The 18,685-nt window shown below is 36.5% G+C and overlaps 2 protein-coding genes across 3 annotated transcripts in view; one reads left to right on the forward strand and one right to left on the reverse strand.

Annotated features, from left to right (window-relative positions):
- nagpa (N-acetylglucosamine-1-phosphodiester alpha-N-acetylglucosaminidase) lies at positions 1-16,453 on the reverse strand. The gene is made up of 12 exons (XM_007572897.2): positions 16,274-16,453; positions 13,972-14,177; positions 13,624-13,891; positions 12,109-12,248; positions 10,858-10,966; positions 8,743-8,871; positions 8,457-8,662; positions 8,303-8,350; positions 5,425-5,553; positions 4,134-4,265; positions 3,064-3,145; positions 1-2,166 (listed from the first exon to the last, which is right to left on the reverse strand). Exons 1-12 carry the CDS (start codon positions 16,354-16,356, stop codon positions 1,914-1,916), a joined length of 1,785 nt encoding a protein of 594 aa, XP_007572959.1. The 5' UTR covers positions 16,357-16,453; the 3' UTR covers positions 1-1,913.
- ndufaf6 (NADH:ubiquinone oxidoreductase complex assembly factor 6) overlaps positions 15,831-18,685 on the forward strand; it is a 19,171-nt gene continuing 16,316 nt past the window's right edge. Inside the window, exon 1 of one of the 2 annotated variants that reach the window (XM_016661097.1) lies at positions 15,831-15,896. In XM_016661097.1, coding sequence (XP_016516583.1) covers positions 15,895-15,896 — 2 coding nt within the window. In that variant the 5' untranslated portion in view covers positions 15,831-15,894. Of the gene's footprint in view, positions 15,897-17,126; positions 17,330-18,685 lie in introns of those variants that run through there. The other variant, XM_007572898.2, reaches the window with a different exon arrangement.

The raw sequence follows: 18,685 nt of genomic DNA on the forward strand, positions 1-18,685 counted from the left end.
TGACCTCAGACATGTTTTATTAAATATTAAAATTAATGGGGGTTTCTGGTGACACCAGGACCTCAACCTGACCCAGTACATTCTTAACTCGTGTTGCTCAGTAGTCTGCAGAATTATATAACAAATAACAGAGACATAACCTGAAGATAAATATGTATGAATCATCTCAGTTTGTTTTCCTCGGTCGCTTTGGTTCAGTGTAAAATAATTTAACAGGCAAAAATAAAAAAAAATGCAAGATTACTGGTTCAAAATTAGATGGTAAAAAATTACTACCCTTGTTCCCTTCCTTAATACTTTATTATTTTCACATTTGTTATGTTTTTCCACAGCTTTTTTATGACATTGGGACATTTGTTTAATAGTTCCTTTTTAAATAAATTAGATTTCAAATTTTATCTGATGTTTAAAATGTTTCCTGCATTGGTTTAAAGCATAAAACCAATGCAGGAAACATCATCATCTTAAGAAACATCATCTTAAGAGCCAGAACTTACGGTTTTGTTTCATTATCTCTCCTGGAGGCAAACATGATTGTTGAAATTGATTTCCTTGCATCAAAGGGAAATCTGCAAAGATCATCTTAGATTTGCTATACTTTGTTTCTTCCTACCAGCAAAGAAATGAACCCAGAAATCTCGCCTGCAAACACTCAACATGCCAAGTAACGTTCATATTATATTAACATTCGTAAACACTACGACACTTTGGCTTTATACATGGAGCAGTCCCGTCCAGTTTCACTGCGGTTGCATCATTTAGTAGTATGAACAACCATGCAAAAACAATTAAAAAATCGGATTGAACCAAAAAAAACTAAAAAATCTGAATTGAGGATCAAGATCTGCTGTTTGAACACAGCCTAAGCTGTAGGATAGTATCTGTAGCAGGTGTGAGCAACATGGTGTCAGTAGATTGTCCTTGGTAAACTTTAACAATCTGCTGTTGTCAAAGTATCTGTTCTGTTCACAGCAACCTTATTTCACTCTTTGGCTTCATAAATTAGCTTCCATCTAGCAGGAACAGATTTCACTGAGTTCAAACTGAGCAAATATTTGAGAGGAAAACCAAAATACTTTACTTGTTTGATGTACAAAATAATAACTTACGGCTGTACTTTGAACATGGTTTGCTTTGTACATTATTGTCTTTTAGATAAAAGTTTATCAGATCAAACAGGAAAAAGTTCCAACTTATAAAACATTTTTTTGCATTGTAATCTTAAATGTATAGTAATTTCCAATCTATATAAAGGGCCAAAAGTTTGGAAAAACATTTTAAATTCATTCATATAATACCTTAGGAACATAAAAAATAATCTGAAATTACTGTAAAAAACTGCAGCTGTAAAAAAAAACAAAAAAACAAAAAACATGGCAGGTATTTTAAGAAAGTTTTTAAGACACTTTAAAGTCCTTGAAACAATTTTTAAGGCTTGTAAACATCTGACTGCCAGTAAAAATACAGGTATTAACAGTATCTATATTTTACTATTAGTACATCCTGTTCTAGGTGAGACTCTAGTAAGGAAGTAATTTGCTGTTTGTGTGATGAAAGCTGAGGAAGACGACGAGACGTTAGCATCCGTCTGTACAGGTTAGAGCTCATGCTTTCAGTTTTAAAGAGAGTTAACATTATCATACCTGGAGCTGAAAGACAAAACAAAAATCAAGATTTTGTCACTTTCTATTCATTTTCAGGTTGAAACACCTCAACTTGAAACAAAAATCCTGAGAAAACTTCTGCCAAAAGACTTTGGGGAAATCTGAAGATATGTTTAAAGAGGAATGTTGTAAAACTGTTGGGCTTTGTCGTGTTTCACATCAGTATTCCCGTATTGGTGGCAGAACGTGAAGTGAGTGTTTTTGTGCAATAACAGTGCTCTCACTGCTCATCCTCGATCTTCCAGGCAGCTACGACCTCCCTGAGTGTGACGGAGACCAGATTTCCTCCTGGGAATCCGAGTCCTCCACTCCCAAGCTCCCGTTCCTATTTTCTGCAGTGCGTGAAGGGGCTCCGTTGATGTCCCGTAGCGGTACATAAGAGTAATCCTTTCGTTCAGGGAAGCGCGATGTCACTGATCTGCAGCACACCTGGTGACATGAGACGATCAGGCTGGCCAACAGGAGACAAGTGAGGACGAGGGTGATGACTAGCCATGATCGCCTGGGAAAAAAGCAGGAATTACATCAATTTCATGACACTGCACTCAATAAATTAACTTAACCTGAAAAAGAGGAAGGATGTTTTTAAAAGCCCTGGCACTGCAATGTTGAAAAGGCACCAAAAACACTAATTTTGTACTGAAATAATTTCTGAATAGATTTTCACCAGACTGTGTTTGGGTCACATGACACAAATGGACAGGAAGCTGCAGCAGCCAGCACAGTCTCATTCACTGTAAACCTCAGTGTAAACTATCTAGAAACACTTTGCTCAGTTGTTTGTTCAATTTCACGATTTGGTCTGTTTTCCACAGGATGCAAATAATTTCACAATTTAAATCCAGACTTTTATTAGGTCATTTTCTAATTTGTTTCTATTTTGAGCCATTCAAAGATAAAGCTGATGCTATTTTTACACTGTTGTCCTTCTGCATTATTCCCATTTTCAGATGAAAAAGCAGCAAAACAGTCCAAGACCATCATACCACTTCCAGTGTGTTTGACTTTCAGTGTGATTTTCTTTTCTCATTTGTCAAAACATCTTCATCTTCTTCTTTTTACCGGACTCATGACGAGAGCAGACAGCAGAATGAAGACTTTAGAACTGTCCCCTAAGTTTTCTCTTATGTTTTTATTTCCAAAGAAACGTTTCAGTTTAAAATTAACTAACAATTTTCTAGTGACATTGGAAAAAAAACTATCTTTTATAACCACTGAGACTTGTTTGAAAACATTTGTTTACTTTTGTTATTGGTAACTTTACAAAAGATCAATGTTATGTTTATGTGGAGACACTAAAGTTGTTTTGTCTTTGAGAGGACATTATGTTTCTATTATACGTTCACTGAAAAATGACAGCAGAGAAGAAAAGTCAGAGGTTTGACCTTTAAAACCTTACTCTGTTAGATAAGGCTGCTCTCTGTGAGATTCTTCTTCTTGTCTCCAGGATGTAAACATCTGCTTGGCCAGGCATCGTCCAGCTGTAGAGAAAAATAAAAGCTTATAAAAAGAAAGTAACTAATAGAAATGGCCTTTTCTGGAGCACTGACTGTGGCATCTTTAGGGAAGTTTGTTTGGATGTGTAGTTGAAACTAAGAGTGGTGGGACTGAGATATGATGCACTTTACTGACACAGACGTTTTTCATAATTTCATAATTATAATTTCCAGTCATTGTTTACGTCTGGATTTACTGCGTCTGGCTTCTTCCGGTGCAGAATTATGACACGTTTCACGACAATGATGTAAAAGTTGGATAAAATGTAACATGACATCTTCAGACTGCAGATGCTTTGAAAACAATCAGATACGTATAAAATTTAGTTCAACATATAGACGTGGCATAAATTGGATTTTTACTGAGGATTAAGTGATAGAAATTGGGCCTTTGAAACTGCTATAAAAAAGTCAGATATGTGTGAATGTAGCCAAAGGGAGAGCCAGCAAATCCTGCAGGCTTCAAAGTCTTAAATCTGTTTAAATATATTTGGATCTTGAATTAATCAAAATCTGTATTTTTTCCTTCCAACTTCAGAGCATTTTGTCTTCCTATTCAGTTTTTTTTTTCCAGGATAATGTTCTTTATCTCCTATGTCACGCCATCTCTGTAGTAAGAGATGTGATCCCATGATGCCACTGACCTGTATAACAACAGAGACGCAACATGACTCAAGTAGCAGCTTCTGTTTCATTCAGGGGTGTATGCTTCTGTCTTCTTGTTCAAAAATGAAATGTTAGCTTCAGTTTTAAATAACATGCATATCCAAATAAACTACATAAAAGTCTGGATGCATTTTAGAAACAAAAACTTCAGTTTAGCTGATTTTTGTTCATTTCTACTCTGTTATTCATCCAGATTTTTCTAAACAGGTAAATTTGCACTCCAGCAGCAGATGATGAAGTACAGACAGTGGTGTTTACATGCAGAAAACCACAAAGTCCCATGCACAAAATAAAGCTGGATATGTACCTCTGTGTAAGGTGTAATTGGTGTCTACTGGTAATGTGGTGTTACAGCTTCCTGTCTGCGGGTCACATGGGCACAAGTCGTCACATCGACACTCCTGAGCGCAAGATGCACCGAAGAAACCCAAAGGACACGCTGAAAAACAGACACAGTTAGGTTTTTATGATGAATTTGAATGACACAAAAAGTTGTATAAAAATGATAAAATATCACATTTACATTTTTTCTTCTAAAACGAACTTCTTGAATCATAATCTACTTCATTTGCCAAGCTTGCGACATGAACAAGAAATCTGCCTTTGATTCATTTTGCTCTCAATGAAGACATTTTAAATATGAGTATGTAGAATAATAAAAAATACTGCTGTAACATCAATACAACCAAATTATAGCAAGCTTAGACGTTACCAAATTACCTTCTGCCACTTTACAGACACAATATGGACAGATGAATAAATTAAATAAAAACAGTTTTAAAATATGGGGAATTTTGCTAGAAAGTATCCTTTAATTTACATTTAGTGGTGATAAAGGCAATGCCATTGTGTCACCAAGGTGTGAATGAAAACAAGACCATTAAAGTCTTGATGGAGCACAAAAGACTTGAGTTGTTCGCCCAGAAAGGCTGAAGTCGGACTAAAACTTGAGTCTGATTGTTGTATTTTTCCACCTATAACTAAACCATGATTGCAGAATGACAAAATAATGTTTACAGACGATGTATTTCAAAGTAATAGCAGCCAAACATTTTCAGTAGCCTTCTCCCTGGTCCATGATGTAAAACAACATGTTTCCTTCACACAGTGGTGAACTGATGCACTGAGTGTGTGATCACTTTTTCTCACAACCAGAATGAACTTTTTTTTTAGCTATTTAAACTACAGCAGCTTTTTCTTTGGAATGGAAACACAGGTCAGCTGTAAGTCCCGAAGATATTAAAAAAATTAAAAAGAAAACCACCAGAAGTTCATGAATCCGTCATGGAGGCAGTGCTTATCCTTCTTTGGACAACTTGTGGTGATTCCCACTAGAGAGCAGAAACAACTTTGACCCCATGGTTCAACTTTAGCAATTTGGCCATTACATTTTTTAAGCATGTCATTTTTTACCCGCTTACTGAAAAAAGAGCCTTGAATGACAGAAGGTTGAATCTCTGTAATATCATAACAGGTCAAAAGCCAAAATCTATTTGCTTCTTTCATTTAATGACTGACCAATCACTACTGCTAGGTGCCTGGATAAAGTATTTATGTGAGTTTATCTCAGCTACATATGAAATGAAACATAGCAATACCTTTTTCACACGTGTCACCATGGAAACCAGGAGGGCAGACACAGCGACCGTTGACAGGATCACAGGAACCGTTATTAAAACAAGAGCAGGTTTTGGTGCAGCCGTCGCCGTAGAAACCTGGGAGGCATGCTTCAAAAAAAAAAGAAAAAAGAAAAAGGCTAAATGCATGTAAAGAAAAAGAGTTTTACTTTATTTTTTAGCATTTCTACTTATCCTGAGACTTTCTAAATACATTTATTTCCCAGAAAGCAGAGCCAGATGTTCACAACATAATGTGGTTGCAGAATGGATAAGGTAAACATAACGTTAAAAGACAAGCGAACAAAACAAAAACTCCTGAAAAACCCTTTGTTTCTCTTTTCTCTTTCAGACTATTTATGTTTGTGAACATCTGACATCAATTCTGGAAATGTGTTTCATTGTGTGGCAGATGCAATCCTTCATACATTAAGAAAAACAGAATTAAAAGAAGAAATATAATAGAACTTATCCTTTATTTCCCAAGATGGGGAAAGTTCTGTGCAACAGCAGCAAAGTGACAGGCAATAAAAGCAAGTAGGCTTTTATTGCCTACTACTTTATGTATTTTTATTTTCAAATAAAAATACATAAAAACAGAAAAAAAAATACTGTACAGTATGGGCAATTTTTTTTTTTTTTACATAAATAGTATTTTTACATAAGTTGTTTGGCGTGCAACGCCAAACAAGAACTCAGAGATAAAACTAATAAGTAAAATAAACAATGAAAGATTGTTTTCACACTTTACAAAAGCAAATTAACTGCTCACATAAATCCTCCACTTTACTGCCCTCACAAAATTTTATTGTACTGAGTATTGTATAACTAATAATCCCAAAGTGTGATGTTACTGTTGTGACAGGCAAATAAATTCTTAACTTAATGTGCTGAATTAGTCTGCAAGTTCTAAGTTAGGCTGATAAAACTGCCATCGTCTGATTTCACTGTAGATCAGTTTCACAGTTTGACTCGTTTAAACTCTCATTTTAATTCCTGGCTATGAGCAAAACAATCAAAAACAAATTATCTGACAAATGGCTGCTGAGCTGAAAACTTATCTTTCAAGACAATATAAAATTAGCTGTAAACAAGTCAGGAGGAGTTCATGTACAACTTTCAGAAATGATGTGGGTAAAGGGCGTGTTGTCACTGAGGTACAAGCTTCATTAAAATTATTATTATTGAAGATCATCTTATTTATGAGACACTGACTTATATCTCATAATTATCTGCAAACTCATTTGTGTCTATTGAAAGAGTCTGCATTTACTGTCTGTTCTCTGAAAGTTTTACTTATAATAAATTTCAGGTTTAGAGTAGTTGAGACTGACATGCTTGTACAGATGGGTTTACAGTTCTATTCTAACATATTATTATTCCTAGAACTTTTTTCACTTTTTGTCAAATGTATATTATTTCTATCTCAAGAACAGAGCCATTCATAAATCCAGAGTTACCTGTTTTCAAACATTTTGAGCAGAGTGGAATAAATTTAGTAAAAGCTCAGTCAGAATGGATGGAGAGTGTCTGAGGGATGTTATTTTCAAGGTCTGTCAGAAATTTCCAACTTGATTTAGGTCTGGACTTTGACTAGGCCATTTTAATTCATGAATCTACCTTGCTGTAAACCATCCCCTGTAGCTCTGGCTGCATGTTTAGCATTGCTGTCCTGCTGGAAGGTGAACCACCAGTGTCAAGTTTTTTAAAGTCTATCAGGTTTTCCTCCAGGATTCTCCTGCATTCACATCAGCCCTGTTTCGTCTGCTTGAATCGAACTCTAGTTCATTTAATTAGAAAGTTTGTTTTGATTGGGGAACTGTGAATGTGGACAAAAAAGCGAACTCTGGTCTGCCTACAAACTCCGGTCTCGATTCGATTGATGTGGACTTTGTTGCAGATTGAATGCATATGTGAACAACAAGCAAACCAGAGACTGCTCCAAAAGCAGGAAGCAGACTGCAGTGCAGGGCATTCTGGGTAAATACAACCAAAACAAATTAGAGAGTCTAGTACCAGCAGGAGAAATGGCTTGTGGTCTTTTGCCAAAGACAGAGAGAAATCCTACAATCACTAAAATCTGATGCCACTCCATTTGTATTTACATTTTGTGAACAGGAAAGTTGGGCTCATGTCTCATTCAAAGGGTTTCACGTTGTGTCCTTCAGTGGTTCGAGGGGGTGAACAGGTTTTTCAGTTAGTTAGCATGTTGGACACAAAGCAGTGTGAGAGCAAATGGGAGAGGCTGAAAATGTAACAAAATGTTACAATTCTGGTTCTCAAGTGTGAAAACACTTTCCCTCAACCAGTTTTCTGTGCCCCCACTGAAGAAAATGCATCCCGCAGCAAGATGCTAACAACACCAGTATTTCACTGTGGGGTCTGTAGTTTTCCACCACGCAGCATTTTGTATGTAGGTCAAAAGGTTTAGGTCAGAGTAACGCAATGTTCTCTAACCACTTTATATTGCCTTGTTGCTGAAAATGTGCTATATAAATAAAATTACCTTTACATTTACCTTTAACCAACCTATTAGGCCTTAAACTGAACAGTTGCATTTATACTGGACAAATTGGCAACTTTTGGTTTCACCAGATTTTATTTAAGGGTATTTTGTTAAATGAGACTGAGTGAAAAAGTACATCAGATTTTCATTTGTAAAAATTGCTTGATTATTATGTTTAGAATGATTGCATTTCACAATAATGGTCCACATTGTGTTTGTGTTTCACATTAAATTAAAGTGAAATACACTGACATTTGTGGCTTAATGTGAAAAAATAATAAAAAAAAATGTTCAAAGGGTGTGAATTATTTTACAAGCAGAGTGGGTATGTGCTAATAAAGGATCTGTCTTTACCTTCACTGCAGTTTGTCCCTCTCCATCCAGCATCGCAGATACAACCACCTGCAACACACAGACAGAGATCAGGAGAAACAGCAGAAAAATAAAATGTTTCATAAACAGAAAGAAGAAACTTTGGCAGCAGCATTAAAGGTAGGAGTCCGCTCACTGGCTGTGCAGAAACCGTGGGGTCCGCAGGCGGGGGGCTGACACACCAGGGTGTCACAGGCTGCACCCCGCCAGCCCTTCTCACACCGGCAGCGTCCGTCAACGCATTCACCGTGTTCGCTGCAGTTTGCGGGGTGGCATAGAGGCTGATGAACACACAGAACAGTGGAAACTTCTCTGCTGCAGCGCCACCTGCTGTCGGAAATGCTGGCAAGGATTACAAATAAATGAATAATCAGAAAAGGAAGAAATATCAGAAATCTTCATGTGAGGGATTAGTGGCTCACCAGTGATCAGAGGGGTAGCTGGCCAGAGAGCCATTAACCACGTAGGTAGAAGACCCGCCTCCATCCAAGTTAATGGCATTGACCACGCCGTTGTCCTTCAGGAACTCTGCTACCTGCCAGAGATTCATCCTGTTTGGACAGAAAATATACTTCAAATGCTGGAAATGAATAAAAGGTTATAAACATTTGATCTAGATGAAGCCTTTTTATTTTTAATCAGGGAAAAATGATCACAGACAAGGTAAAAGATAAACTTTCTGCATTCCCCTGCAAGAAGCACATCTATTCAGTGACTTTTACTCTAAAGCTGACTTTGCTGCACCCAAATCTGTTTTAATGCATGTATTAAACTTGGCTAAATACAACATGTGTTTTCAAAGAAAGAGTGACCTAAATGCTGATGTCACTGCTCAGAAATGACTTCATTTTGTTCTATTTTTTCAAATTTATACCTAGAAAATTAGAAAAAAATGCAAGAACCTTTTTCATTTGTATGTATAATTATTTACATATCCCTTTCCAACAAAACATTTGTTTGTGTGGTTAATGAAAATAGTACAAGCTTAGCCTATATTTTAGATGGTAAAAAAAAAAAAAAAAAAATTTTGGCCTTCATATATTTTGATTTGACGATTTTGGCCAAAAGTTTGCATACAACTTCTTTCATCATTTATCTCCACGTTAATTTACATTTTATGTTGTGAAAATGTGAACAGACTCTTCTGTTTATTTTGAGTATGGCTAAGGGAACCAAGCTGTAAGATTTGGTATTATTTAAAGTCATATTGTATTCTGGTGAGATGACAGAACTCAGTGGTGAGAAAACTGTTTGCTTCAGCTGATTTATTGCTTCTTACTTGGTACTCACTGATTTATAGAGACAGGAAACACACTAGAATTTTTTTTAAATCATCACTTAATTTAATTTTAAGACATTAGTGCAAATTTGCAATAATAAAGCAGCTTATACTTTGTTAATTTTAAATAATATTGTTTAAAAATAAAGTAAATGAACCACAGGACTCTGCACATGACTACTCTTTGCTTATTCATGCCACCCATGTAAACAATATTAACTTAGGTGAACAATAACAATCAACATATATTTTTATTGCCGGTAGAAACCAGAAGGTCAGTCTGTTTGGTCCAACCTGACTTTAACACGTTTTATTGATCAGCTGGGGTCTGATATTGACAAGAAAAACACAGAAGTCAGAGGTTTAGACATGTCAGAGTGTTGTGCTATTCTTAGCTAAATCATTAACAGCAGAACATTAATCTTCAGATTGTCAGCAGGGATGAGGGGGTTCACAAGGCGAAGGGAAGTCAAATCCATATAACTGATTGGTGGAATTGCCAGAAAAACGGGTTGAAGACAAACGGGCTTTGCTGTGTTAGTTCATCTCATTAATGAAGTCTCTAAATATTTTCTCTAAAGTTTCCAGGTTCTGTTGTTGTCACTGAGATTCACCATCATTACTGAATAATCTCATTATTTATTGTTGCATTTAACTACCATCGACGCCATATTTATTATCCTCCTATTTTGACTCTGACTCTCACATATAATGACTTCATGTCAGAGATATTCAGCTTCCTAGTAAACACCTCATTAAACTAACAGCCTTATAATGACTCCAAGTGTTTTTGTTTTGACTCAGGACAAAGTCGACTTTTACCACATAGCAACAAGGCTTTCCACTGCAAACAAACAGGCTCATATGGAATAGCCAGGACTTAAAGTAATTATCTCAAAGTTTGTTTGGCTTTTCAGTCGAGTTTACTGAAATCTTTGTTACGGCTTTTTTCAAAAACCATAAAAAATAACATTGAATTGTGTTTCTTTCTTGCTATAAAGCAAAAATGTTTTTAATAGCGTGCATTTATATCATCCAACTAATTAGGTTTTTCAATGAAGGTTTTGCAGCTTAGTTTGCAGGAGTGAGGGCAGCAGCCAGTTGTAAAGGCTGCTGACTGCTGTGCGTGGGGAACATGAATCCACATTACAAATATTACAAACACCATCTTCCATTTAATCAGTATTTCAAAATGACTACATGTTCAGAGGAGAACACTAATCAATCATAAACGTCTTTCAGATAATTTTTTTCTTACCCTCTTTTATCTGTTTGGCCATCAATTTGAAAGAGGATCAGTCTTCCCTCTTCGTCGTGGCCCACTGCGGTTCTGGCCGACACCACATCCACAAAATACTTCAATGACCCTGACGTAAAGAAAAAAACATTCACTGATTTTATTAAAATACCTTTTTCACAAAACTAACCAAACAAATCAGCAAATGCTTTTTCTGCACTCATGTTTTTGACCTCAAGTTAGGAATGAGGAAGCCGTGTAGTAGAAGAATTAATGCCACCTGCAGGTGGGAATTAGCTTCACTAAAGCACAATGTTTTTGTGAAAATTTTGCTGTAAACTCATAATTAGGCATTAGGATCTGTTGATTTTGCATTCATTTCCATGATCTCAGAAGTAGAAACACAGGAAGGACTAAATTGGTAAGAACCTCACAGCCCCAGCCTCTGGAGGTGGGACAGTTGCTGTATGTTTCTGTATGTCCCAGGGATAAGAGAGGACACAGAGGTTGATGTGCCCCTAAAGGTCCCTATGTCAAGGAGAAAAAACGCTTACTGCTCTGTAAAAATAAAACTTCTCCAACCAGCAGTGTGGCTGCCACTCAACTCATTCTGCAACTTCATCTTGCAGTTCAACATGATTATAAAGTGCAGAGGGTCTGTTTGGTCTTGCAGGAATTGAACTTTTTAAAAATAAAGATTTAACTGCAACATCTGCATACAATGTCTTTACTCAAGATGGATGCATTATTTGCCATCTATCACATGATGATGCTAAGATTCCTCTGATGAAATCACAGACAGATCAGTTCCATGAGCTCCTAAACTTGCCTGCTGCTCACAAAGCTGATGGCTGGAACACAGGCCCTCCTGTCACTGCTAACCAAACATGACAGTGTTGTGTTTTTGTGGCGCCAAAGTGTTTATTTCAGGTCACAGATGAGTTTGTGTGTTATGCAAACATTGGGAGGCGGAGAAACTGAGATACTGCTGTGTTTATTTACTGCAGGACTGGAGCTCGTCCAGTTGCTTAGGGTGAGCTGAGGTCAGGGAATCTGATTCTGGACACGGATGGAGGATATTCTCCAAAACGTGACTAGTGTGATCAAGAATCGCATTCCTGATTTTAGAAAGAGAAAATCTGGATGGTCTTTAGTAAAGGCTTTATTCCATGAGTTAAGCTTCAATTAGGTTTGGGTTAAACTGTGTCAAATCTTAGGAGTTGATGTCTGAACCAAAATCATTGAGCAGTTTATTGAAGATCCAGAGCGTACCTGTCTCCTCGGTCTCACTGCACTCCGCCTGCAGACTCTCATTGATGTATATCTTCCTGTCCCTCAGCAGCCAAATGACTCCACTGACCAGCTGAACAAAGGGGTTGGACTGATCTAAAACATCTTTCTGTGACAGATACCTGCACATCACAAGACAAGATTTATATATTTATATATAAAGGCCTCTTTTCACAGTTTAGCACCCTCCAGAACAGAACACACCAACATTACTGTCATTTTCACTCAGCTTAAATGGTTAAATGTTTCTAACAGATTTATCTAAAAAGGCCAATTTAAGTAAATGTCAGTTAATATCCCATCTGCACTGTAAACGCAATGGAGATGGTCCAGATTTGTAGATGAAGCTGTATTTTATATTCTTAATTAAATAATATTTCGGTTTGGGTTCTTAAAGCGCATAAACCCAAGTCTTCACTCGTTTATTTGTTTGTCACAAGTAAACGTTGAATCATGTAGAAATTCCTGGAATTGGTGACCTCGGTTATCAAACAAAGAAGTTAAATAAACCTCTTGATGGTTTACAGAGGTCTGAGAGCATGACAGTGTTTTTTCTTCAGAGTTATACATTTTTGCTCCATCCTACTGCAGTAACCACCAGATTTTATGCTAAAATCTGCTGTAGCCATGCGGAGAAATGAGTGTGTTGTTTTTGGAAAGTGTCAAGCTGCCATGTTGAAGTTAGCAACATAGACAACTGGTGCCGTGCTGAGTCATCAGACATGAACTTGTCACCAGAGGATTGTTGTTGAGCATCTGTTGAAGTGGACCGGAGGTTAAACTGTGGGCTACATGAACATGCTAACAGGAAACCACTCAGCAGAAGTTGTGATGTGCTTTACATAGCCAAATGAGCCGATCAGCAGAGACAAGCATGAGGAGAGATCATCCTGTACATGTGATGAAGTCAGGTGGAGACGAGCAGAGTGGTTCAGAGGAGTCTGGTGTTTATGGGCTTACATATGAAGCAAAAAATATATAATGCACCTTTTCTTCCATAACGTTTGGGAACCTTGCTAGCAGATAATTAGCATTTCAAAACCTCAAATAATACCTGAACTTTGACCCCAGATCACAGGAGATTTGAAAAGAGGTCCAAACCTCCTCTTACATCCATCATAATCAGCAACGATCACATCAGAGTGACTGTCAATGAAAGACTTATGAATTATTCAGTCAAAATGTTAATTTTAATTGAATTGGAAAGACAAGAACTAAAGGCTCAGACTAAAAGTTCAAACTGGAGACAAAAAATCTTTTAATTGAACACGGGACAGCCATCAGACCCACAACAGCACAAAAAACAAAAGTGAATCACCTTGGTTAGTTAAAGCTTTAGTTTATGCACTATATGTGCACACTAATAAAACCAGGGTTTTAATACTTTCAGCTCACCTTTACTGAAAATAAATCAATCCTAAAATAAACCGCAAGGTTTTATCTGGCTTGCTTCAGGCAATGCCTTAAAAGAAAAACAATGACTTCTTGTTTTCTTACCCAAACACCAGGGTGCCATCCCTCCTTATTCCAAACTGGGCGTTTTGCACCCCTTTGCTGTCCTGCACCAGCCTGCCGCTGCTCACCACGTTCCCCAGACACTCGCTTGACTTTGTCTTGAAGAATCCACCATTTTGGGCGTAAAGGCACCCTGCAGCTTTAGCCGTGTCCTCCACAGACACCCTGCGCTTCATTTCGCAGCCACCCGGCCCTCCTGGTTCCAACACAGACACCATCTTCAGCGGGTCGTGGACCACAGTCATGTGACCTGGAAACAGAAATCCAGCAAAATAAGTTGAATAGTTTTAGTTTTGGATTTTTTTTTTTAATTATGCCACTCTTACTTACCAAGAACCCATCTGGTGCCTTTCTCCACATCCGTCACAAACACCTTGGACTCAGCAACGGGCTGACTGCTTCGGCCGTGGGAGGTATAGCTCTCATAGGTGGCGTTGTCATAAATGAGGGCCTGACAGTCCCGGACGTGGCGGTGAGAGTGGGTGGGGCCGTGACCCTGTGTGTAAGGCTGCAGGAGGTCATCGTCCAGAGAGCGTCTGTAAAGTGCATGGTTTATTTAGAAGAGAGCTAAAGAGAGAAACAGGTGACAATTGGATTTATTTCCCATGTAAAATATATCAGACAAGGGGCTAACTCCTCCAGCTTTAAATAATAATATAAATGTTGAATCTACTTATGAATTCTATGTTTTCAGAGATGAATTTCAGGTGTAAAATGGTTGCTGCAGAAATCTGCTTCGTCACATGAAGGAATGTGTTTTCACAAAGAACTATATTTTTTTCCCTCAGTATTATTTTATATTTATAGTTGGTGATCAAGACTTCCAATCTTTCAATAACACATAATTATCAAGTGATATTTTCAATATATTTAAATATTTTTCTAAAACATTACAGGCCACTGGATGAACCACTGGCCTAGCACCCAACCACCGATCTTAGCAAGTTTTCTGGGGGAAATGTTGCAATTGTTGCATCTTCTTGTTCCCGATACAAGTTCCCTGAAATTATTGCTTTTTTCAGTTGAAGTCCACTTCTTTTTTATGTATTGCTCTCACTTATATTCCAGAGGAGATACGATCCCTTTGCTTCTAGCCTAAAATATTCATTCTGTCTCTGTTTTGGATTGATAACTATTTGAGGGTTTTTGTCTGTTAACAGGGTTTCTGAATTTTTAAAAGTTTAATTTCATACTTTTAAGACCTTATTAGGATCAATATGTGATCAATTTGAGATCTGCATAAACAAATTAAATGTTATTTTATTTACATTATTTCTTCTTAATTACTTGTTCACATTTAATTTAATCAAGAGCTTCAGCCAATTACATTATTTTCAACTAAAAATGGCATTTTTGAACTCTGGCATGTGGTTCTACTTCTTTACATCCTTTTTCTTGCTAAATAATCACATTTCAGGTTCGTATAAAATAATATAAGAAAAAAAAACATTTTATTCGAATTGAACTCTGACCAGCTTCCGCACAGCATGATGCTGCTACTGTTTCACAGTATGGATGCTGCGTTCAGGCTTTATGTCTCACCTGACCAGAGCGTCGTGTTTCACATGCTAGCTGTGTCTCTCACATGGCTTTTGGTAAACCAAAAAGGCCATTTTTGCAGCATGCACTACTGATAGTGTCAAAAGATTCTCTGATGTTTTGGCAAGTTTGAAGTTGTGCTTACCCTTTTCTTTTCTTTTTTTTATCTAATCCTTAATAAAAATACTGAAAATTTTATATTTCTGACATTTTTGTTTTCTTCCTTGCTTTTCGTGATGATGTTTATTAACTACTCCCATTAAAAGATCCCTAAGGAAGATACATAACTGCTGAATTAATACATTAAATGACATTAATTTACATACAGGTGGACTTACCTGTATGAGCAATTGGTTGTAATGGATTTTATTTAGAGGTAACAGAAATAAAAGGGGGCCTATGCTCACTACATTTCCTAGTTATGTATTTATAAAATGTTCTGCAAACCATTTTCTTTCTACTTCTAAGTTATGTAACCAATTTCAATATCACATAAAATTAAATTAAAATAGAGTAAACAAATGTACTATTGACACTATCTAAGCTTGTGTAAATTTATGATTTGAATCGTGTTAGATCTGGTCGAATAGCACCACCTTGTGGTTAAAACATGCAGCTAGGAAAACATTTCGGCAGAAAGTGTCAGCTTCCTTAAAACGTGACGTCCCACCTTGTGACTTGAAGTTGTGTCATGCAAGTAATATCTGTAGTTTTATGTATATAAAACCCTAATAAAACCAAACATTGTGCTTGTTTTAGACAGCTTTTAAAAGGTTTTTTACATTTGTCACGTTAGACTAAATGCCTTGCTGAGTATGAGCTTAATGATTTACTGTGAATTCAACATTTCAAATAAGAGTTAAAAACGAGAAACTTATCAAACAACTGTTGAGCAAAGTTAGGGTTAGTTTTCCTTTTTTTGGTTTGGTGGTGTTTACACTAACACACGATGTTAATTTATTTGCCAAAAATATTTAAAGTAAGCACACGTCACTTCAACAGGGTCAAAGTAGACATAGTTCTGTCAACGGACACTGCTAACGACAGCTAACAGGCTAACGGCTTAGGCTCTAAAACACACCAGCGGTCTTACCGAGTGTTTCTGGACTCGGATGCCCGGATGCAGAACCACAACAGCAGCCACGAATAACAGAATTTCACCCACTCTGCTGCCATATGGCGGAAAACTACCCTGTCTAACTAGGCTCTCCTGTTGAAGCCCACATCATCGTACTGGTAAAGCACAACGTAAAGACAAAAATTGTGGTGCACACTTCCGATAACTGTGCAAAAATAAAAGCCACACTAAAGGGTTGGCAAATCACGTCTTCTTGTACAACTAAATATCTAAACATCCACTTATGCATGCTAATTATTGCCCCATTTGAGTCTAACATTAAGAATATAAAATAACATCTCAACATATCTTAATCAAAGAGAGAGAATTAAAATTATATTAATCTAAAAATTTATTGTGGCTTTATTATCGTCTAATTTCCGGCCATGTGTCAGCAAGCTTTATTCAAGTCTTTGGTTTTTATTGTTTAGTTGCAAAGTTGTGCATATATCACAAAATTATGTAATTATATCACCAATTCGTGATATATTTTTTTAAAAGTAAGAGCAAACTTTAGCACATTTTCTGTAAGAATCTTTCAAATTTCAAGTAAATTTCTGCCGGATAATCATCGGAACGTTTTAATGTAACACAGGAGAGGACCTGCTCCATTCATGTAAATTGGAAAAAAAGTTTCATCCTGTCGGGTTAGATAAAAATAAAAAAAATAAGGAAAAGAGTATCATTTGACGTTATATATTAATTCATTAAGTCAATTAAACTTCCCAAAAATGTATATTTATTGATTATAAAATACATCGACATCAACACAAAATTAAATTAGAAGTTCGAACATCATATTTACGAGGTACAGAGAACGCAACACTAGGTGAAGGGGAACATGGCAGTCGGCGTCAGTGTTCAGCATGGATTATTTAGCAGAAAAACATCGCTAATTTACAGTATTCCCAGAAAGATAGCACTGAACGGGGTTTGTATTCAAAGAGCGGCTGAAATACAAAGTGTGAGAGCGTCAACAAACACAGCAGGGGAGAATCAGCACAGTGAGAAATACTGCCTGAACCTGGTCAGGTGGGTCAGTTCTGCTAACAGGCATGATGAATGTTGTTTCTAAACACATTCATCAACTGTGTTTACAGCAGTAAACAATTAAAATAGCAGAATTTTTTTGTAGATGTTGTAATTATTTTTAAAGGGATGACAAGACAGTTTAGTCCGAATTTAGTGGGCTTAATTATGGATTTCTTCATTTCGATTTCTGCTAAATAATAAGACAACGCGCTAATTATGTGCTTATTTAAGTATTTAGATGTTGTCTCCAGATTGAGATTGTTTGAATTTGCTCTTGTAATCGGCATACGCTACCCAGTTAAGCTAACAGTCATGTTTTTGAACTGTACCCGGAGAGAACCCAGGCATGTCCACGGAGAACATGCAGAAAACCCCCACAACTTTCTTGCTGCAAGGCAACAGCGCTACCAACAACAGCACCGCTGTGCAGCCCTATAGAATTATCGGTAACACTTTACTGTTTAAACTTTACCTTTAATAACATAAAGTTACCTAATTTTTAAAGTGCAATCATTAATTCTTTTATAACAAATTTATATCAGTAATGATTTCTTAGTTAATGTTAAGTTGTCATAACAAAGACATTTTGAATAATGTCAACTTTGTATTAAAAGTGTCATAATTTACGGAGTGACGCTTTATGACAACAGTCATAAATATTCATGAAGGCTTATTCATGTTCATGACAGGTGTTATGTCATGTTTATGACAGTGTCATGACCGTTTTATTCACCCCCCTTCAAATAAAGTGTTACCGAATTATCCATTAAAATTAAATAAAGAAATACTAATTTTTTTTCCTCATTTTATCATCGTGGAACCACCATTTTTAGTGTACCTTAATAAGATTTTATGTGGTAAACCCAAAGTGTTTTTATTTATTTATTTAATTACTTATTTATTTTTCATTATTATTATTTTTTAAATGTATGTTGTGCATTTGGATCCAGCCTCTCCACTGCATGATGCTCACACCACTATTGGTCACTGTATGCATAATGTTTTCAGGGCGATGTTGTGTGTTATTCTTTTCATGAAAACCACAAAATATTTTCCTGCACAGCCATGAGCTCTGTTGTGTTGTTCTGTCACTTAAAATCTCAAAAATTGCTGTTAAGTTTGAGGCTAGTGGGGCAAAATGTGAAAAGGGTTCAGGAGTAGGTTAAGTTTTGCTGGGTATATATGTTTTTTTGTTTTTTTGCTTAATTTTTTTTTTTTAAATCGACATAATCATAAATTAAAACAATGTAGTTTGTCAATGTGATATATGTATATATTTGTAAGTCCTGAAACTTTCTAAAACTGTATGTAATAAGTTATTTAAAATCTAAAAAGGGCTTTTATTGCTAATTTAGT

The sequence above is a fragment of the Poecilia formosa genome, unplaced genomic scaffold (genome assembly GCF_000485575.1).
Source record: "Poecilia formosa unplaced genomic scaffold, Poecilia_formosa-5.1.2 Scaffold310, whole genome shotgun sequence".
In the NCBI taxonomy this organism is placed as follows: Eukaryota; Metazoa; Chordata; class Actinopteri; order Cyprinodontiformes; family Poeciliidae; genus Poecilia; species Poecilia formosa.